At 46.5% G+C, this 22762-nt stretch overlaps 1 protein-coding gene across 1 annotated transcript in view; it reads right to left on the bottom strand.

The window, feature by feature from the left end:
* Nucleotides 1-22762, bottom strand: part of cacna1g (calcium channel, voltage-dependent, T type, alpha 1G subunit) — a 146942-nt gene that overhangs the window by 55475 nt on the left and 68705 nt on the right. The window contains exons 12-18 of the mRNA XM_056429253.1: nt 21028-21183; nt 12483-12576; nt 10551-10729; nt 9807-10139; nt 9004-9183; nt 8236-8336; nt 4158-4272 (exon numbers count right to left, since the gene is read on the bottom strand). Coding sequence (XP_056285228.1) covers nt 4158-4272; nt 8236-8336; nt 9004-9183; nt 9807-10139; nt 10551-10729; nt 12483-12576; nt 21028-21183 — 1158 coding nt within the window. The remainder of the gene's footprint in view (nt 1-4157; nt 4273-8235; nt 8337-9003; nt 9184-9806; nt 10140-10550; nt 10730-12482; nt 12577-21027; nt 21184-22762) is intronic.

Genomic DNA, 22762 nt, shown 5'->3' with positions numbered 1-22762 from the left:
TTTTGCCCGAGGCAGCGTGGCTCAGTGGTGTGTGTGTGTGTGTGTGTGTGTGTGTGCACACAGGGGAGGATGGGATCCTATTTATTGAGCTAAACAAGGACTGAGAGAAAACAAGCAAGCGAGTGAGAGAGAGAGAGAGAGAGAGAGAGAGAGAATGAGATCCCATCCTCCAAATGCTTATTTACCCTCGTTCCCCCTCTGTCTGAGGAGACACAACCCCCCCCCCCCCCCCCCCCGGTCCTGCCAATGACTGTCTATGCACTGGATGCTTGCGGATGTGTGTGTGTGAGCGGGCGAAGGTGGCTGCCTTTCCCACGGCCTCCGACATCCATCGAAAATCACACACACACACACACACACACATAGATGGCAGTCCCACAGCGTTTAGTTTTCTCTAAGTCTCTGGGAATGTCAGGCATGACATCACTCAAGCGTCGAGAGTTGGTTTATAGATTCCGTTCCCGTTCTCTGTGAGCGAGTTGTTATACTTTCATTCATTATAAGTATCAGGGCAATCCATGTGGCTGTTTCCCTCAATTATCTGTGAGTTGATTCCGGCAGAAGGCCGGGTATAACGGTGTGTGTACTTTTGGCCGCCCGGTTGCACCAATAAACCAAATGATTGCTTGCAAATAGCTGCAGCCATGATATCTAAAGAGATTCCCAAAAGATAAGACACAACTAACTTGAAGTTACACCCCTTCCCTATGTGTGCATATGTATGGCCAGAACTGACTTCGAAAAGTGGCTGGAAACATTTTAATAAACCATTTCAAAATGAGAATTTATCTCAGTTTAGCTAATCAACTAGCTTTCTGCAGCCAAACATATTAAATACATTTCCATTTCAGATATCTAGCTTGATAAACATGCGGCCTGATCGGGAATGGTGTGCAGTTAAGTGTCGAAAAGATTCGCCGGGACATTTCTCGGAAAAAACGCGAAGAATTCATAAAGTCTATATGAGGAAAATAATTTGGACCACTACTCGTCCCACAGTGTCCCTCGAGTATGAGTAAAAACACATCAAGAAAGGAAGGAAGGAAGGCAGAAGGCAAGGTAGGAATGAAGGAAGGAAGGGAAGGTAGGGAGGGAGGAAGGAATGAAAGCAGAAGGCAGGCAAGGAAGAAAGAAAGGGAGGCAGGCAGGCAGGCAAGGAAGGAAGAAAGGAAAGCAGGGAAGCAGGAAGGAAGGAAGGAAAGGTCTATGAGAAAAATACTGTGGACCATACTTGTCCCACAGTGTACCTTGAATATGCTTAAAAAATACATCAAGAAAGGAATGAAGGAAGGAAGGAAGGCAGAAGACAGGCAAGGAAGGAAGGAAGGCAGGCAGGAATGAAGGAAGCACCTTCCCTGCACTCTCTCTTTGCGTCTCCCTCCCTCCCTCCATCCCTCCCTCCTCATCTCTCATGCTCGTGTTATTCCTGCTTCGACGCTTTGAATGCAGCATTAAATTATATCGTAGTAAATTATTACGACAAGTGTTTCCTGTCTTAGCAGCAGAACTCCGTCATGTCATCACATTGTGAGCTCCATCTCTCCATCTCTCCATCTCTCCATCTCCCTGTGTTGGTGGAGCCGGTGACGCAGAACACTGATTGTGTTTTACGCTGCTGATGCCGATATAATTCAATTTAGTAACTCTAGACGGTGATGTATCGTCTTCTAGCTCAATTAGGAATAATAAATCATAATAGGTGGTATAATCACCCGTAATCGTTCCCACTGAGCAACAGGAAGACGGTATCCAGGCAACCAAAAGCAAAACAGCAATGTCCTGCGAGCCAAACACACATGTGTGACGTAACTTATGTTGCATTCGCACACGAGCGTGTGCAGAGGCGAGAGGCCACGACCTCATCCCATCTCCATGGGACCTGATTAGGCTGATGAGACGGTGCTGCCCCCCCCCCCCCCCCTTTGTTCAACATCTTTCTTCCCTGGACATCAGCCCGCGGCTAATTGAATCAATTACGTCGCCGCTGTGTCCTCCACGTTTCAGCCGCCAAACAAGCGAATCGGCAATTAGAGCCCGTCCGTGGAGAACGACGCTCAGCCAGGGACGAAAATAAATAAAAAAAGAGAAAAATCAAACGGTGATAATTATTGTGTTCATGCAAAGAGCCGCCTGCATAGAGCTGGAAGTGTGTGTGCTGGAAGTGTGTGTGTGTGTGTGTGTGTGTGTGTGTGTGTGAGGGGGGATCTAACGTTTTAAATACAATCTCTCTGGCTCTCCCCTCTCCTCCCCATGACCTTCCCCTCCTGCTTGGCTTCTCTCGTCATGTCTTGTCTGTCTCTATACTTGAGAGACTCTGAACTAAAACCATGGGCGTAATCAACTGGTCAACCTGCCTGTCCTGCTGGGACGAATGTTGCTGGATACTCTTGTGCCTAGCACCACTCTCCGTGGAGAACTTTGATTACAGGATTTCTGCTGTTTGCGGTGACAGCCGTTAACACTCAGACTTTGGCATTAAACCGTCAGAATGACAACACTCTGCAAATGAAATTGGATTGATTTGAAATCCTATTGGCAAGGAATAGTGGGTCGCAAAACTGAATTGCAGCTACTGGAAGACCAAACAATCCCAATCTTATCTGGTGACTGGAACAACAACTCCCGAAGATCACTGAAGCGAGACTCTCTCATTCCCTTCCCTATCCACAGACACCTGTGGTTGTCTTTCTCCCAGGACCTTTCAAGGCTATCTCACCATCTTGCGGACTGAGAACTTTGTCTGTTGTGGCCTGGGAGGAACTTTCAATAATACTGATTGCATTCACTACCCCCTCCCCATCTGCTTTTAACCCCCAGTGTGACCGGACGGGGCTGTGCGGGCGCTGCTGCTGGCTGCTTGTCGGTGCTGGTTACCTTCTGCCCCCAATGGATGGGCTTAGATCACCCAGTTGTTGGATTACCTCCCCCCCTTCCTACGTTATGTCTAAATGTATGTGCTTATGTGCTAAGGTGTTTTTTTCCTGCTCCCACACTGTACCCCTCTCTCGGGGCATAGTCGGGGGGTTGGTGTTTCTTCTTCTTCCCTCATGTTATGCTGTAATCTTTCATCCACCCTTTCTTGTAATTTCGATGCTTTTGTACCTGTACTCTGGCAAACGACAAATAAATATATCAATCAATCAATCAATGAAACAAAGAAAAAAACAATGGCATGACATTAACAGAATCATGAACAATTGGAATAGAATGAAGCTCCCGAGAGATATGCCAAAACTATCTATCTATCTAAATATATATACAGTATATATATATATATATATATAACTATTTATCTATCTAAATATATATATATATATATATAACTATCTATCTATCTAAATATATATATATAACTATTTATCTATCTAAATATATATATATATTATATATATATGTTTATATGTATATAACTGTCTATCTATCTATATAACTATCTATCTATCAATATAACTATCTATAAACATAATGTATATATACAGGACTGTCTCAGAAAATTAGAATATTGTGATGAAGTTCTTTATTTTCTGTAATGCAATTAAAAAAACAAAAATGTCATGCATTCTGGATTCATTACCAATCAACTGAAATATTGCAAGCCTTTTATTCTTTTAATATTGCTGATTATGGCTTACAGCTTAAGAAAACTCAAATATCCTATCTCTAAATATTAGAATATCATGAAAAAGTATACTAGTAGGGTATTAAACAAATCACTTGAATTGTCTAATTAACTCGAAACACCTGCAAGGGTTTCCTGAGCCTTGACAAACACTCAGCTGTTATAAATCTTTTTTTTACTTGGTCTGAGGAAATATTAAAATTTTATGAGATAGGATTTTAGAGTTTTCTTAAGCTGTAAGCCATAATCAGCAATATTAAAAGAATAAAAGGCTTGCAATATTTCAGTTGATTTGTAATGAATCCAGAATGCATGACATTTTTGTTTTTTTAATTGCATTACAGAAAATAAAGAACTTTATCACAATATTCTAATTTTCTGAGACAGTCCTGTATATATATATATAACTAACTATCTATATATCGATATGTTTGGCATATATCTCTCTGATCACATTATTCTCCATCATTTACATAACGTATAAAGCTTGAAAGCAGCTGTTTGGCTCTGCGGTTGCTTCCCAGTGGAGACTCACCACGATGGAGATGTGAGGCCTCTCCATGGCGATGGTGATGCAGTTGAGGAAGATGATGATCAACACGATGTGGTCGAACATCTTGTGGTTGATGATCCGGTTGCACACCACCCGAAACCTGACCAACACACACACACACACACACACACACACACACACACACACACACACACACACACACACACACACACACACACACACACACACACACACACACACATGTACAACATCAGAGACACTGAAACATTTACACATTTACATTTGGAAAAGAAAAGGCAATTTGTAAGAATATTTAACTAAGTAATGTATGTGAGAGAACCACATCAGGCACATATTATATATATATATATATATATATAAAATATTGTAATTAAGATAAGGTAAGATACTCCTTTATTAGTGCCTCAGTGGGGACTTTGAAGGATCACAGCAGCAGCTGCACAGGCGTGAGCAGTAATACAAATAAAGTTAAAAAAACACATTAAGAAAAATACAATAGCAACATTAAATATACAGACGCAATAAAAGTATATACAAGGTAATAATTAAGTGTGTTTGCATTGCACCAAGTGTCCGAAGTGAAAAAGTGCTAAAGTGCATATCTGGAGGTAAAGTACTTTATACTGCATCATAAAAACAAATAAATACTCGAATACAAGCCAATAATTCATGAACCTGCTCCGGCATCGAGCCACAAGTCTCTCAACGGGCTGCGGCTTTGGTTTGTTATGTTTTATTTGTCTTTGCCCCGAGGCTGAAATAAAATGCACACAAAGAGCTTTTTAATCTCTTATAGTTTGTTCACAAATGAGTTTGAATTCATGTTCTCGTCTCCCCGGCCAAAACGTGTGAAATCTGGAGATGCCGACGACGCAGCAGCCGGACGCCCGACGTCTGATGGAGGCCGGCTGGTCCCAGGTCTGCTCTCCTGGAGAGGGGACGCTTCTGCTGGATCTTTACTGAACCCTCTTCTTCTTCTTCTTCTTCTTCTTCTTCTTCTTCTTCTTCTTCTTCTTCTTCTTCTTCTTCTTTCTTCTTCTTCCTCCTCTTCTTCTTCTTCACCTCCTCCTCGCCCTCCTTCTCCTCCTTCTTTTTCTTCTTCTCCTCCTCCTCCTCTTTCTCCTCCTTGTCTTCTTCCTCCTCCTCGTCCTCCTTCTCCTTCTTTTTCTTCTTCTTCTCCTCCTCCTCCTTCTCCTTTCTCATCCTCGTCATTTTCCTCCTCCTCCTTCTCCTCCTTTCTTTTCTTCTTCTCCTCCTCCTCCTCCTTCTCCTCTTTCTCCTCCTCGTCTTCTTCCTCCTCCTCCTTCTCCTCCTTTCTTTTCTTCTTCTCCTCCTCCTCCTTCTCCTCTTTCTCATCCTCGTCTTCTTCCTCCTCCTCCTCCTTTCTTTTCTTCTTCTCCTCCTCCTCCTCTTCTCCTCCTCGTCTTCTTCCTCCTCCTCCTTCTCCTCCTTTCTTTTCTTCTTCTCCTCCTCCTCTTTCTCCTCTTTCTCCTCGTCTTCTTCCTCCTCCTCCTCCTCCTTTCTTTTCTTCTTCTCCTCCTCCTCTTTCTCATCTTTCTCCTCCTCGTCTTCTTCCTCCTCCTCGTCCTCCTTCTCCTCCTTCTTTTTCTTCTCCTTCTCCTCCTCCCCCCCCCTCCTTCTTTTCTTCTTCTCCTCCTCCTCTTTCTCATCTTTCTCCTCCTCGTCTTCTTTCTCCTCCTCGTCCTCCTTCTCCTCCTTCTTTTTCTTCTCATTCTCCTCCTCCCCCCCCCTCCTCCTTCATTTATCCTTCTCCTCCTCCTCCTCTTCTTATGCTCTTTCCAAACCATACGAGACATGAAGCGCACCACTTCCTGTGTGATCCGGGGGGATGGCTTCCCTCCCAAAGAGCCGACAGATGGAGAACATGTGAAGTGTTCTTCGGCTCTCGGCTGCAGCGCGTCACGTTCTGTCGTTCTGAGCGAGGAAAGTCGGAACGCAGGAAAGGTTTCGACATAAAAAAAAAGAAAAGCCACGGATCATTACTTTCGCTATTTACTGTAACTCTTAAAACATGCTCCCCGCTGTCTATTTGGTCTGTTCTCATTTGTATCTTGCACACACACACACACACCCACACACACACTCACACTCGACAGAGGGGAGAACCATCCAACACTGTGGGAACAGCTGATCTTCCAACTGGAGGCTGCTTGCTGAATGCAAATCAAAGGATAACAATTTCATCCTGATTTTGATGTTGGCTGAAATTCTCTTAAATTATAATGTAGGAACAAATGTTTGTCTTTACCATGTTCACGAGTCCATATGAACACCCCTCTCTTAGTAAGAAGTTTTTTTTTAGAAATGGTGCTATGCAAGTTTATCGTTGGTACATGACAAAATGTGTTTTATTAATACTTCAACACCAAGCCTTTTGTGTGCACGACGAGCCCCAATCACAACCTATCTATGTTTAGGATACACTGAGCACCTCTCTCCTCTTCTCTCTCTACTTATGGATGAATTGTCATCTCTCAATCACACATTACCACCTCTGCTTCCTCCGTCTTTGTGACTTCACGCCTCAGAGGGTCCATTGAACCTGTCTGGGTCAGATTTTTGGGCTATATAAAATAAACTGAATTGAATAATTGGCTTATAGGTGGGTAACTCGCTTGAAGATAAGCATGGAAGCATGTTGCTGTTGGAAGAGTAAAATTGGATATTTCAGAATATTAGTTCCCACACCCACGAATGCCCAAAAATCTAATTACAGTAACTACATTGTTAAAAGTAGCCAAAACAAACTATGTAGGGCCACATATACTGTAGAAAGATAATAATACTGTTTCTTTTTGGTAATTACAATTTTGGCAAAGTCAAAACAAACACTACAGCGTTTTCTTATTTAATCAATTCAATTCATCAATTCAATTCCTCTTTAATACTTCCCCCGGTGCTGTAGCGTCAGATTAATTTGGAACGGACATTATAAGACACCGGTGGAGGATTAAGTTCCTATTCATTATATTTATGTGTGAATGTGGACTTGTTATTTGATGTTTGATGAGCATGTTGCGGCGCCGTGGCAGCCGGCCGGGCCACATCCTCTAAATAGATGGCAGAGACCACGGATCAAAGCCCCAGAAGGGGAGGAGGAGAGAGGGGTTGAGCCCGGGGCTGAGATAACACGCAGCACTCAGCAGGAGGTGCTCCCCCTCCCTCTGCTCCTCACTCACCCCTGACATGCAGAGCTGTGCAGATAACAGAGACTTCTGGAGGGACATTGGGAAGGGGAGGAAAAAAAATGCTGTGCACACATTGCAGCAAAAAAATACCTCTCTGTCATTACAGTCAGCATTATGGGATGTCCGTCAACGGAAACAAATATTCTTCTTGTCGAGACGTCGTCTCAGTGTTTTCATAAACACTGATAATGAAAGTGAATCAATTAAAGTGCTGTGGACTCTACACTTTACTTCATTTTAAAATACACAACCAAATGTATCACAACTGCTGCAGGTCATTTGTCTTTTGATTTTTTAGAGTGCTTTGTCTAACAAAAATTGTCCATATCGAAGAAAAATAAGCTGTGAGAAATGCAGAGAGGCGGCGTTATGGACGTGAGAGGCAGTGTTATGGATGTGAGGGGAGGAGTTATGGGCGTGAGGGGAGGAGTTATGGATGTGAGGGGAGGAGTTATGGACATGAGAGACAGAGTTATGGATGTGAGAGGGGAGGAGTTATGGACATGAGAGGCAGAGTTATGGATGTGAGAGGGGAGGAGTTATGGACATGAGAGGCAGAGTTATGGATGTGAGAGGCAGAGTTATGGATGTGAGAGGGGAGGAGTTATGGACATGAGAGACAGAGTTATGGATGTGAGAGGGGAGGAGTTATGGACATGAGAGGCGGAGTTATGGAAGTGAGAGGCAGAGTTATGGATGTGAGAGGGGAGGAGTTATGGACATGAGAGACAGAGTTATGGATGTGAGAGGGGAGGAGTTATGGACGTGAGAGGCGGAGTTATGGAAGTGAGAGGCGGAGTTATGGAAGTGAGAGGCGGAGTTATGGAAGTGAGAGACAGAGTTATGGACATGAGTGAAAGGTGTGAATATACCGGGACTCTGGAGGGAACAGGTAGAGGGACCAGGTGTCTCTCTGCCGACACCACTCGGGCTGCTTCTTCTCCAGCCAGCGGAACAGTCTGGAAAAACGACCCTAGAGGAAAAAGGTCCGCTTAGAACATCGATAAACAGGAAACTTGATATATGAGCAGATGATCTTTAAAGATATTTAAAAGGTCCAATATGGTTTCTGTCCGTCGTTTCCCAGTGGCAGCATGTATTCAGATGGCAGTGAAAATGTTTCTCAATCCAGCGCTTAGTGTAACTGATATATGTGTTTTAGGTAAACCTTTTTAAAGTGACTAAATGTGTTTTGTTTTTTTCATTTTAGGAACTGAAGCTGTTATATATTTCCCTTCAAAGCCAACAAAAACTCCAGTAATCTGCTATTTTATTTGTAATTTTGTTTTTTTATTTCTTTGTTTGCCTTTTTCTCATGTGTTTGTCATACAGCATTGTATCCATGCTGTGTGTGTCAGTCTTGGCCAGGTCATCATTGTATGTGATAATTGGTTCTGAATTGAATTTACCTGGTAAAGGTCATAAAACTATAAAAAATTTGAATTTGACCTCCCAGAACTTGGGAGCATACATACAACCATAAAAAAACCTAAGCATTTCAGTTGACTCAGCGTATTTGAGTCCCTTTGTTTTCTATCTCCTGTCGAGATGAATCTCCTGACCACTGCACTTCTTTGTCTCTTTCCACATTAATTCCCCCAGCTCTATGTCCCTAACAAGCAAAACGTGCGCCGACTGACCAGGTTGGCCTCCTCCTCTGTATTTTCGTCTTCCATGTTGTCCTCCAGAGAGACGTGAGTGGGGCCCGGGGATGCCGGAGAGCCCTTCCCGTTGCAGCCGCTGTGCCCCGGGGGCAGCAGGTGGCCCAGTGACGGGGGTCTGGAGCTGTGCATGCTGGCCGAGCGGTACAGGTAGGGCACCTAACGGGGACAGGAGGCAGTTACAAGGAGGCTGCTCATTATTTTCCACCAGGGGTGTCAAACTCATTTTCACTCTGGGCCACAGGCTGTCCTTAGAGGGTTGTAACTGTAACACTGCATATGTGTAACTACCCCCGAGCTTATTGTTAAATAACTGTCTTTGCATTTGATTATTTTTTATTCTAGTTAAAAATATATTGTGTATTATTTTTAGAAATGTAAAAATATATATGCAAATGTCTTTAATTAAAATAAATCTATTTAATTAAATTATTTTTATTATAACCCATGTACAATATTTTATATAAATGTAAAAATATATATGCAAATTTCTCTCATATTTGAAAATTAATCCATTTAACAACTTAAAATGACCTTCAAAATAAAAGCACAGGATTTAAAAAATGGTGTTAATTTTTGGGGACCTTGTGTTTGACACCTGCGTCTTAGACCGTGTTGGGTTGGTCTAAAGAACACATCATCCTGGAAGAATGCCAATGAGCTGGACATTTACGGTTTTAAGGAGATTGTGGTGTCAAAATAAATTCTACCTTGTATGTGCTCCAAGTCAAAAGTCATCCACTGAACTCTAGAGATGAATGAGATGGTGATGTCACATCTACCTGCAGCAGAGCATCGGGGGGCAACTCCATGGAGCTGCGAGTCTCCATCGACTCCATCCTCCTGTGTCGGGTCTGCGACTGGGACGTGGAGTCCGTCCGGACCAGGGAGGGGTCGTCTTCCTCCATCAACCCGCCGTCGTCGTCTTCCTCTCCCCCGCCTTCGTCCGAGCAGGAGCCGCCCTCCCCGGAGAGGAGAGAGCACCGCTCCCCGGACTGACGCTTCTGCCGTTTGAGTGACGGGGCGCGACCCAGGCTGTTCCAGCTGGACCGTCGGCTGGTCCAGCCGCTGCCGGTGGTCCACGCAGCGTTGGGGGCGGAGCTCTGGGCACTGGTCTGGAGGCGGGAAAGATGACATAGCAGGGACAGTGAAGAAAATAATTACAGGCGAGGCAACATGTCCAACATGTCTCAGAACTCTGGCATCTTTGATCTTTTGGGCAAATAAACCAAGATGAATTGTGCCGACTCGGCTGAAATGAACACAGATTGGTGCTGACAGGCAGACGGGGGCAGATGAAGACATCTGGGTTTATTTTTCAATCATGAGTTTGTCAAATAGAAAGTGGCGGCGGCAGCACTAGCCGCCCGGCCCATTCCATTAATCCTCATCGATCATTACGACGTCCACACATCAGCAGGACACAACGGAAGACTCGGAGGAAAGCCGGGTGGCGGTGGGGGTCTAGTGGGGTAATTCCTGGTCACCTTACATGTTTTTCCAGGATGAACAAAGAATACACCAACCGGGGATTTGTCGTAGCAGGCCGGGTCCATGGAGACGTTGCTGCCTCGACGGGACTCGCAGCCCAGGACGGGGTCCCCTGCGACGGGCAGCTTGGGTACGGGCATGGGGGTGGCGGCGGTGTGGGTAATCAGAGGTGGAGTGAGGCTGGTCTTCAGGTCCACATGACCATTTACAGGCACTACTCGCAAAGGAATAGGGATGAAGAAAGTTCAATTTAGTGGTTTAGGAGGGGGAAAGAGCAATGAGGATGCTAAAGCTCCCAACTCGTCACATACCGACTCACTGAGGCACCTTTTAGTGTCTGTAGGAGGAGCCCAGTGCTTCTACTACGATGTCAACCCATCTACATCTGTGTTAGACAGTCTGACTGCCCTTTGGTGAGGAGGTTGGGGTGGATGAACACGTCAAACAACCACAACCAGGAGTCGACCTATTTCACCTTATTTTTGTTCCACAACTTACATGTGTACGTATAAATTCCACGTAACAAGTGGAATTAATTTACTTGAAAAGTACTACGCAAAACGCAATTTGCCAAAACCGTACAACGTGTGGCCGCGCGGTGTGTTTAAACTCGGCTGCAGAGTGGGTGGAGCTGGGGGTGTGGTTCAGGGAATGGTGTCTGATTGGCCTCAGCTGGTGGCTGATTGGTAATCAGAGGCTCAGTCTGCAACGACAATAAATGATATTACCAAATATCTTTCTCTGTGTGCCTATCCTTCGGTGCTTGGGGAAGAAACCCACTGGTGACACTATGTAAACTTAAAAAATAAGAAAAGTGTGTAATGAGTGGAAACTGAAACAGGGGAGATTGTCGGGACGGAGCGCGAAAAGAAGTTCGTAGAAAAAGCGTTATGGGGGAGAATGGAAGCGCTAACCTGGGTAAACAAAAGCACAACTTACATACTTAACTTAACGGCGTGTACTAACTGTGACGTAACAAGTGGAACTATTTAACTTGAAAATTACTTGAAATAACCAAAACCGCAACTTAGTTTGGTTGCCGAAACCTGACAGTTAAGGCGTAAACCTACAAAAATAAGAAAAGTTTGTAATGAAGGGAAACTGACCCGTTCGAGTCGAGAGCTGAACCGATGGCTGAGTTTGTAGCTCGGGGCCTTTGACCATGTTGGGGGTAAGAGTGTGTTGATTAGGACCAGGGATTAACATTAAAAACCCTGGTCATACTCAACTTAACCTTTATTTTGTTATGCTTTTATGCTTTTTATTAAAGGTTTTATTACATTTTTATCGAGGGATTTTTTAGCCGGAGAACCCGGAGGGAACACACGTTGACACGAGGAGAACATGCTCCACACAGAAGGACCGCCCCGCCCGGGAATTGAACCCACGGCCCTCTTGCTTTGAGGCGTAACCCTAACCCAAGCCCCAAGTAGGAGAATCAAATGTCTAACCTGGGTAGAGGAACGGAGGAAGAGGAGTGCCACAGGGAGGAGAAACCAGACTTTAAAATGGAAATGTCTCGTACCATGATTGAGCAACGTGAATGTGTCAGCGGGGTATTCATCACCTGGGACTCACTCGAGAGAATATGACACACTCGGCGGGGGCAGTGCACCTTTAATAACGCTAATTCCTCCGTCTTCAAACCTTTATCCGAGGCCTTGGAGATGGAGCCTCTTCCAGCTGTGTTCGCGGTTTCAGGCTCAGAACCAGAGATGTAGAACAGGTGGTGGATGTGTACGCAGGGTATACTTCAGAGGGCCTCACTCGCTGCTGTATCACACGCCATTACATACATTTAGTAAGAAAGACAAGTCGTGGGGTAATCTGGAGAGATTCGGGGGGGGGGGCGGGGAGTGTGGCGGCAGTTAACCGCGCCAATTGCGTCAATGGAGGCTTTGAAACACCGCCGAGGGTCGACTTCCTCTCAGAGCATCAATGGATGCAAACACATGTTCATGTTTCACCTGCGCAGGCCGATAAATCCTTCTTGCTGCCGTCGACGTCCTCCATGCTCCGCGCGCAGGAGTCGATCTCCGAGCCCGGTGTGGAGGCGTCGCCCTTGAAAAATACACACAGAGAAAGTCAGAAGAAAATAAAGCTTCCGCTTCTTGGTGGAGTTCACGGAAAAGCATGTGTGGGGTGAAGTTGCCTCTAACCACAGATCCCCCCCCCTTCCCCCCCTCCCCTCCCCGCTTGGATTTATTCAAGGATTCAAGGTTTTTTATTTTCCATCTGTGCACACACAGTACATAAGGTGGTCGTATGTATCTCTGTCTCCCCGTGTCGCATCAATCCCTGTTCCAATCTGACCCCGGATCAGTCGCTAGAGGCAATCTCCCTTGGGGGGGGGGGGGGGGGCATGGGATGGGGGAGGGGCTCCAATAGCCAAAGGGACACAAACAGAGATGACGGTTAAAAAAGAAGATCGACTACGTCAAGTGTTGCCATGCAAGAGGACGGTGAGAAGGTTCATGGAGAAACCACGCGGAAGTTCAGACGCTAAAATGCAACACGGACACTTTTTCCCCCTCGAGTGAACCGGCAGCTCCTCGTCCTCCTTCCTCAGCCGGTGAGCGTCAACTAAAGAGCTTCAGTGTGGTTTGCTGAGGTGTGCGATCCACACACACAAACACACACACACACACACACACACACACACATACACACCTACACACACATACACACAACACGCAACAATGTGTTCTCCAGTGTGTCTGTAGAGCCCCCCCCCCACACACACACACACACATTGTTGGGTTCTCTCTCTTGGTCATTGCTGTCAATGAGTCTCTCTCTCTCTCTCTCTCTCTCTCTCTCATTCCGTGTCTTTCAGGCTCCAGATGATTCTCCTCTTCTCTTTTCCTTCACGCTGGCTTCCTCTCACACATCTTGCTCATCTTGGCTGCAGCCTGCGGTGTGTGTGTGTGTGTGTGTGTGTGTGTGTGTGTGTGAGGATGCCAGGTGGACCGAGTGAGTCAGAACAGAACCTGATTCTTTATACTCCCCATGAGAGACTGACCCAGTGGGCGTGGCTATACTGTATGTTGTGTTTCTTTACAGAAATGTACATTAAGAACAGAAGAAGACATTTAAAATGTATAATGGACTTAGTCGTCCAACTCACACGTCCATCTTGTCACTTTCAGTGTGTGTATGTGTATCTGTGCTGGAGTGTGTTGTGTTCAAAGACACTGTGAAAGATTGAAGACTCTGAGACACTTTAGGTGAGACGTCTGATCTTTTCTTTCCTTGTGGCCATCGATGCCGCCCCGAGCTTCCTTTAAACCTTTTCCTTCCCGGTTTGAGCCGCGTCACGAATAACAAAGTGTTGTTGTTATTATGATCATAACAGAAAGTTCTGAATTAACTAAAGTCAGGAAACACTCACCAGTCAGAAGTCAACATGGGTAATGTGGCGTTTCCAACGTGTTCCTCTCACAACAGATTTACATTACTTACATATTTGTTGGCATTTATCCTTTTCAAATAAAAAACGGTGTTTGCTTTTTGGAGAAACTTTAAACCCCGTAATGCAGAACAGAGTTGTGTTCACACACTTGAGTTAATGGCGCTCCGGTTGGTTGTGTTTGGTGTATCTATACATCTTGTTCGCCACTGAATACATTTAGAGGTTTATAAAAAAACAATTCATATTTATAATCGTAAACATACTTCCGGTTGATTGTGATCGGGGTGCAGAAGTCACACAATCGCGCGGCTAACTTGACTGAAGCTATATCTTTTTTTAATGTTTCACCATGAAGATCATTTTGCAGACACACGTCCCAAATTCACAACAATGTATCACCATAAAACCCCCAAAAGAAAACAGTTTTCTTCACAGCGAGAGACCTCAAGCAGAAAGGAGCGCTGTGATTGGACGAGACCTGTGGAGCATCGACCCTAAAGCATTGAGGGTGCTCCTCTCTCACTCCCTCTCTCCCTCCCTCTCTCTCCATCTCCCTCTCTCTCTCTCTTTCTCTCTGTTTCTCTCACTCCCTCTCTCCCTCTCCCTCTCTCGCTCCCTCTCTCTCCCTCTCTCACTCCATATCTCCCTCCGTCTCTCCCTCCCTCTCTCTCTCTTTATATATATATTTGTTTTGTTTCCTGCCATGGAGACTTTGGTCCAGCTCGGCCGTGATGTAGTTTTCCTCTGCAGGTGTTTACTTATTGAACAGAAGTTAATGCCGGCCGATGTTTGCCCTCCACCTGCAGGACGAACACCGGGAGATAAACGGAGGCTATTACTTCTCTGGGCTCGATACCTTGGCTACGCTCGGTTCACGATTGCTTTCGGGAAAACACAAAGGGTGTGAGTCTTTAAGAAATAAAAAAGTTTATTAACTACTAATCGATGTGCAGCAGCAGCACACACTGACGCTGTGCAGGACGGATTGAACCAATGGCGCTGACCTAAGATCTGCTAATCCTTTGCTTATCACGATGTTCTTTATTGTATCGAGCACACCAGATAGCAAACATGTGGAGGGGGGGGGGGGGGGATTAATCTACCTCAGACTCAGACAGAATTTCCTCTTTCTTTCCCCCGGTTGCCGTTCCCTCCCTAATATTCTCCGTCTTCTCTATCTTGTCCGTCTGCATCATCTTCCCGGTGCTTTTCTTTTATCTCTTTTTCTCCTCTAGTTCATTATGTACCAACCTCTCCACAGGCGGCCATTACTCCTCCTCCCGGTGGTCAGAAAACAAACCTGATATAGCAAAATCATCCAGCCAGAGCGAAGAAAATAGAAGGAAAAAAAACGTGCATTGAGTCTCTCATTTTCCAGATTAGGTCGTCTGTAGAATTAAATGTAGAAGGATTGATCTTCGGAGGAGAACTTTCACTTCTTGTTTGTTTTTTAAATACTCATCTCAGGGACGGAGGAGATGTTAAGCCAATAACATTTCTGCGGGTGCATTTCCAGCATGAGGAAGGAAGCGTTGGATTTTTTTTTCACAAAGCAAAAAGGTGGAGATGAGCGCTCGGGGGCAGGACTCGAGGGAAATCCTTGTCCCGAGAAATAGCCCGGTAGTTTGGATAGCTTGTTTACTCTCCGCCACCCCAATCTGAGATAGGCCCAACCGGGGCCTGCTGCTGATAGCCAGACCATAATAGACACCGGCGGCACACAGGGGGGGATCTCAATTACATCGCTTTTAAAGAGGGTGTAAATGGGAGGCGGCGGGTGGATGTTGATATGGGGTAATTGTGTGTGTGTGTGTGTGTGTACCACAGCTGCATTTGAGACGACCTCGATGCAGAATGGGATGGGATACCGGTGCTGTCTAAACAAACACAGGTATGGAGGTCCAGGGGCGCCGATCTTCAAATAAGAATAATTTAATCAAATTACAATTCATAATTTCATCAAGTGTTAAAATAAAAAAACATTTTGTTTCCCTCTTTTGAAAAAGGCAACGACGGCCACGATTAAAAATGTACATTCAATTCGGCCCAAATCATAATTTTTCAAAAGTATGATAAACGCCACAAATTTGACTTTTGAGTGTGAATTTTAATCATGTCTTAAATTCGTTTTTTATTTTTCAATGAAAATGTAATTCTGCAGCCACACCTGCTCAGACTCAGATGGAGCAGCCCAGTGTTCATCAGGTTTGCAGTTTACCTCACATTTTAATGAATGTGTGTGTGTGTGTGTGTGTCCATTTGAGGACCCCCTCATAAGAAACTGGACCACTAATAACAGCACAATTCTTCCTCCACTTAAAAATAGCATCGTTAATGCTAAAATAAAAAATAATGATGGAATTCCTTTCCAAATTGGAAGACAAACGAGTCCCATAAACTTCAAAATGAAACTGAAATTAAATATAACTAGCTTTTTATAAATAATTGTTTTTATATGATTAAACTATTTCATTGTAATAAAGGCGCTCTGGACATCGGCAGGCGGCCGGCACCGACAGCGAATGCAAAGGGAAGAAGGTTTTTTCAAAAGGCAACACAGGTTAAAATCAAACTATAAATATAAAAACATAACCAGCAGATTCCACTCAAACCCCGAATGTCACAAGCATCCAGTGAACCACCTGGAACCAGTTGCCCCTATGAAGAGCTGGCGAATCAACTCTGGATCTCTGTGGTTGGTTTAGCTAGCTAGTGTATACATAAAAAGTGAGAAAATGTAGTATTTAAACTAACAGTGACCATTAGTAGTAAGCTAGCAAGGAAGTAAGCTAGTTAGCCGGAAATGCCCCCACCCCACCCTCTCTCTCTTACTCTGCTTCATCTCTATTCTCCAGCCAGATCAAATAAAGAATGAGAGAGGGAGATTTTGTGTGTGTGTGTGTTCTTCGGCTCGAATAAAAAACCCAAAAAAGGAGGAGAGGAAGGAAGGGTCTGTTCAACCGTGGTGCTTTGACGCGGAGTCTGCTTTGAAAAAAACAAAAACAAGAAACAACCACGAAGAGAAAGACACACAGTCGCTCCCTGGCCCGGGCGTCATGCAGGAGGCGGACGAGAGGACTTCCGGACGACGACACACACACATTCTCCGGCAGCCATGTGGGAGGTCCTCTGATTTTGGCGGACGCGAGTGCCTCAGCGGCTCTGATGTGGTCACTCCACTTCTCAGAAAACAGCCGCCATGCGTTCCCACTGAAGCCGTGGTTGGTGTTGAGCCATGCCGCTTCACGAGAGGCTTTAAGATGTGAACCACAACACACGGAGCATGTGCTTTCTGTCACCGGGCAGATGGGCCGGTTACGCAGGGCGACGGGGCAGTGCGAGGTTTAACCATTCTGTTACCCAGAAGCCCCAGCAGGAGAAGAAGCCGGCGGTTTGTCGTAACTGGGAACAGAGCGCCAACATCTGGGCGAGTTACTCAGAAAGTGTGAAGAAGTTATTTAAAGACATGATGCCGTGAGATAGTAGTTTTTTAGGTATATTACATGGCATCAAGAGGGGTTAAGCCACCTGTATGGTGTCATGTTACTTTGAGCTGGGGACTCCTGATTGGCCGACACTGACCCAGGTGATGGATTCAAACAGCTTATTATATGATCAGTCGTATTTAACTTCGGATTGCTTTGTTTGAAGCTCTGTGAGCAACGCACCTTTGTCTTTCTTTATTCCTTTTTTAAAATTAAGATATTTTCTTACACAGTTACTTCACAGCTGAGCACCAACATTTATGGACTCGATTGAATCGACTATTGAAAATCTCAAAACCTCTCTGACTGTAATTTAAACTATTTTGCATGGCGCAACATCACTCACGGCAAATTAGAAAAATAAATTGTTGTTGTTGTTGTGGTGGCTCATTTTTTAAGACACCAGCAGCAAAGCGATGAGCTCGGAGTTGTGTGTGATCAAAGGACCTACACACTCTCTTTCTTTTATTATTTTTGAGTTATTCCGCTCCTATTGCACCCTCGACCTCCAGCTGTGGCTCCTGAGAGATCACGACACATGACAAGGGAAGGACGAGGAAAACGGGGGGAGAGGGAGGAGGGGGGGGGGGCTGCAGTGCGTTTACATACCCCGGAGTCTACGGGCAGCTGGATAAGGCTCAGCTGGACATGCACGTCCTCCCGCTTGGACACTTCCTATAGTGGAAGTGATCATTTTTGGGGCGGGAGAGAGAGAGGGGGGGAGAGAGCGCACGGAGGAAGAGAGGCACAGAGGTGAGAGAGGCGGAACCACAGCGGTAGAGAAAGAGCAGAAGGAGAGAGAGAGAGAGAGAGAGAGGGAGTTAGAGGGAGAGGGAGTTAGAGGGACATTCATTCAGCCGGTTGTTCGACTCCACCGTGCAGCCGCCGTCAGCGAGTCCTGAATCACAGCCGCACGTCGGCGACTTGACTACAGGTTAGAAAAGCAGGAAGGAAGTCAAGACAGCCCGAGAGTCCGGAGGTGAAGAGCACGGCCATGTTTTCACCTCCGCTCCGGGTGCAAAATGCGCTCGCCCCCCCCCCCCCGGATGCATTCCTGTGCGGCGTTCACATGTGTGTGTGTGTGTGTGTGTGAAATTTATTGTTTACTGTCAGAGGTGAGAGGTGCAATAGAAAAATTCAAAAAGAAAGAATAAAAAAAAGAGGAAGAAGAAGAGCAGCTCTTGTCTCTCGGCTGTCAAATAGATCTCCGTAAAGAAACACTGCACTCTCTGCGGCGGATATTGAATTATGTGACACACACACACACACACGGTCATAACACGAACAGGAAGTATGGAGGCGATGAAGACGATGGAGGAAGGAGTTAAATCGAGAAAACAACAGCAGGCAAAAGAGGATTCATAACAAAACCAAACGCCTCCCGTCCCATGGTCTCCCCTCTGCCTTCACGTCCAGTGCAGAGTGGATGTGATGCATGCCGGTGTGTCTCTCCCGGCTCGGTTCACGCCATTCAAAACCGACCCGTTACCTAGCAACGCTGACGCAGGGGAAGTTTGGGTGACTAAAAATAAACGTGTTTGCAAGAGAATGAAAGAGAATGAAAAAAAAGTTGGAAAAGGAGATGGAGAATTGAACCAACATCACTGTGATGAAAAGAAGGGGGGGGGGGCAACAATAGACCTTCGGAGGTTTCTACATTTGCTCGTATTTGTATGAGAGTCTGTATGCGTTTGAAGATTTCACACTCAGGTAGCGTGGGGAGGATTCTGAGAGCTTTTTTTTGGAACAAAAAAACTAAAACAAGAGAGCAGCTGAAAGTTGGAAACAAAATAATATGATAGACGACAAAGTAAATTTTTCATGGCTCGAAAGCGAATAAACAACGAGATGGAAGACGGAATAAGAAACACTTCATAGTGTTGGCCACTAGTTAAAACGTGGTCCTGTGACCACAGCGCTCCGTCGGTTTAAAACACGACTCCAACCACGACTCTGTGGCACGTATAATTTAAGTGTTATACGACGGAGGCCAAGGCTCCGCCCCTTTCCGATTGACCTTTATTTATTTTGAAGAAAAAATGTGCAGCAGTCAACGTTTTATTGATCCCGCTGGAACTGTGCCAATTTCTTTGTCATCAGAAACACCCAAAAGTTACGCAAAATGTCTTCCAGCTGCGATGGACTCAAACGAGCTCAGTGAGTTTAACGTAATTTCATATTTGTTCCTGGTCCCGGGAGAACACGGTGGAATGAGCCCCGGTGAGGAGCTTGTTGGTGTCGGTGGTACTCTGAGACGAGAGGTCACCGAGCGGTTTCACACAAAACCAAACTGAAACTTTTCTTTACAAGATATAAAAATGGGACAATTCAAACAGTTATCGACCGCAATTAATGCTTGAAATGAAGCCACCAATCAAACTGGAGCGATATCTGTGTGTTTTTCGATTCTTCGTCGTCGTTGCAACATAATTTTTATTTTTGCTCGTTACAATTTTGACCAAACACGAACACGACGAGTCACAAACAAAGCAAGGTTTAATTTCGCTGTCAGTCGAACTTTAAAAAGTCATCAGAAATGCATAACCTCCAGCCTCGGCCTGCGCGTTAGAGCCGTCATCTTAAGCGGCTTTTGGTCATCGCCTCCCACCTCGCGTGTCGCTCCATTCACGGCCGCAATGCACTTGACATTTGTAGAGCAGAGGAGCACAACGGGAGGAGCAGCCCATTCAGATTCATCCATAATCTACCAGGCTGTCAAGCTCTCGCCTGCCACCCGTCGTCTATTCTCTCTCTCCTTCGTCCCAAGAGCCAGAAATGCACCGGAGATCAAAGCGTTGGTGCCCGACACCCCTTCAGAAAAGACCGAGAGGGGCAGACGAGCAGCGAGAGATCGGAAGAGCTCCTTCGCTCGCCTTCGGAAATGTTTCTTTTCTTCTCTCTAGCTGCCGTCTGTGAACTTTATCGGTCCTTTACCCTTTGCCGTCTACGAGATGAATCAAAAACACAGCGAGGTGGTGGAGAACATATCCCTTTTTTGCTGCGTGACACAAGAAGAGTTGCACAAAGACGTGGGTTTTTTTCTCGTGACGGGCTTTTACGGCGTGACTCGTATCGGCAACAATAATGAGGACGACTGCCGAGATAGCGCCGGGGAAAAAGAGAGAGGGAGGAGAGGAGGCTGACAGCGAGGTGGAGGTGAAGAAGAGAAGGGGGAGGGGGAGGGGGTTGGAATGAAACAACTACAACGTGTGTGTTCTCGACGTCCTCCCGTAACCCCGCCGCAGAGAGCGCAAGAAAGGGGTCAGGTTAATGCTGACAGTACATGAGTGTGTGGTGTGGTGTGGTGTGTGTGTGTGTGTGTGTGCATGTGTGTGTGGGCGCGATTATCCACCCATTAGTGTCATGTGTGCCTGTAGTGATAAATATGCAATGCATTGAGTAGTTTCACTTCAAAACCTAATTTTCGTTCTTGTGTTGTTGCTTTAAACAGGGGTGGAATGATGATGAGAATACCTTCTAAAGACCTCTTTCACCCTCGACATGAATATGTTGCGTTAAAGCAAGCCAGATCCCGGAGGTCAACAAGTTGACCTGCCGAGACGACCTGCGACGACCCCGGTGGCCGACGTCTCGGCCCGACCAGCAACACTGTACCTCGGTCTGGAAACCCTCCACCAAGATGGCCACCAGCAAGTTGAAGAGGACGTAGTTGCCGAAGGTCATGAGCGCGATGAAGTACAGGGCGGCCACGGGAGTGGTGGAGGCCATGCCGTTGTAGAGCACCTTGTTCCAGTCCTCCTGGGTCAGGATCTTGAGAGGAGAAAAAAGGATTATTGGAGAAAAAGCACAGCAATTGTTCTCGTAGTTTAATAACATTGCTTGTTTTGTGTCTCTTTGTGGCTGTTTTTTGTCTCTTTGTGGTTTGTGGCAGCTGTCTCTGATTTGGCCTCGGCTGCTGATGATTGGCAATCAGTCAGCAGCCGAGGCCACCCTTATAAAAGCTCCCACTTCAGAGTGGAGGGGAGGAGTGAGCAGAGGCATAGTGGTGCGGTCGTGTTACACTGGAGCCCAACGTGGGGCCCCCGGAAACCCAGCAACTGGAAGGGATGGAGCCTGGGAAACCAGAGGAGGAGCTGATGAGCAGCTTGGGCCAGATGCTGGCCAGAATAGAGGAGATGGGGCGGGCACAGGCGGAGGAGAGCCGCCTGTTCCTCGGGACCCTCCACAACCCGCTGGCGCTGCGGCCAACTCCTGTTCCCCAGGACCCGTCGGAACTGCCGACCCCAGAGCCCAAGGACCCGTCGGAGCTGCCGACCTCCGAGCTGCCGAACCCCGAGGTCCAGGACCCGTCGGAGCTGCCGACCTCCGAGCCGTCGGAGCTGCCGACCCCCGAGGTCCAGGACCCGTCGGAGCTGCCGACCTCCGAGCCGTCAGAGCTGCCGACCCCCGAGGTCCAGGACCCGTCGGAGCTGCCGACCTCCGAGGTCCAGGACCCGTCGGAGCTGCCGACCCCCAAGCCCCAGGACCCGGCGGCGCTGCCGACGACCCATGTTCACCGGGACCCATCGGCGGAAGGCCGACCCTGGTTCCCCGAGACCCGACGCCGCTACCGACCCCTGATCCCCGGGGTCCGTCGGCGGCGCCTGTTACCCCTGCCCCGTCCCCATCCCGGCTGGCTTCAGCTCCCCGTCCCGGTCGACCCCAGAGCCCCCACGTCCTGAGCCCGGTCCCGGTCCCCCAGAGCCCCCTCCTCCGCCCAAGCTCTCATGGGGGGTAGGTTAGGCCGGATGGAGCCCCGGCCTAAATCGGGTGGTGGGGAGTGTGGCAGCTGTCTCTGATTTGACCTCGGCTGCTGATGATTGGCAATCAGTCAGCAGCCGAGGCCACCCTTATAAAAGCTCCCACTTCAGAGTGAAGGGGAGGAGTGAGCAGAGGCACAGTGGTCTCTTTGTGGTTGTTTTGTGTCTCTTTGTGGTTTTGTGTCTCTTTGTGGTTGTTTCGTGTCTTTGTGGTTGTTTCTTGTCTCTTTGTGGTTGTTTCGTGTCTTTGTGGTTGTTTTGTGTCACTTTGTGGTTGTTTCGTGTCTTTGTGGTTGTTCTGTGTCTCTTTGTGGTTGTTTTGTGTCTCTTTGTGGTTGTTTCGTGTCTTTGCGGTTGTTCTGTGTCTCTTTGTGGTTGTTTTGTGTCTTTGTGGTTGTTTTGTGTCTCTTTGTGGTTGTTTCGTGTCTTTGTGGTTGTTTTGTGTCTTTGTGGTTGTTTTGTGTCTTTGTGGTTGTTCTGTGTCTCTTTGTGGTTGTTTCGCGTCTTTGAGGTTGTTGTACAAACCCTGTCATGTATTCCTTCCAGGTTTGCTTGTGTGTTCTCCGTATTTTTTAGACAAAGCTCAAATC

Source organism: Pseudoliparis swirei, chromosome 13, assembly GCF_029220125.1.
Source record: "Pseudoliparis swirei isolate HS2019 ecotype Mariana Trench chromosome 13, NWPU_hadal_v1, whole genome shotgun sequence".
NCBI classification, from domain to species: Eukaryota; Metazoa; Chordata; class Actinopteri; order Perciformes; family Liparidae; genus Pseudoliparis; species Pseudoliparis swirei.
Note: the sequence above shows the minus strand (reverse complement) of the source record. Positions and strands in the feature narration are given on the sequence as shown.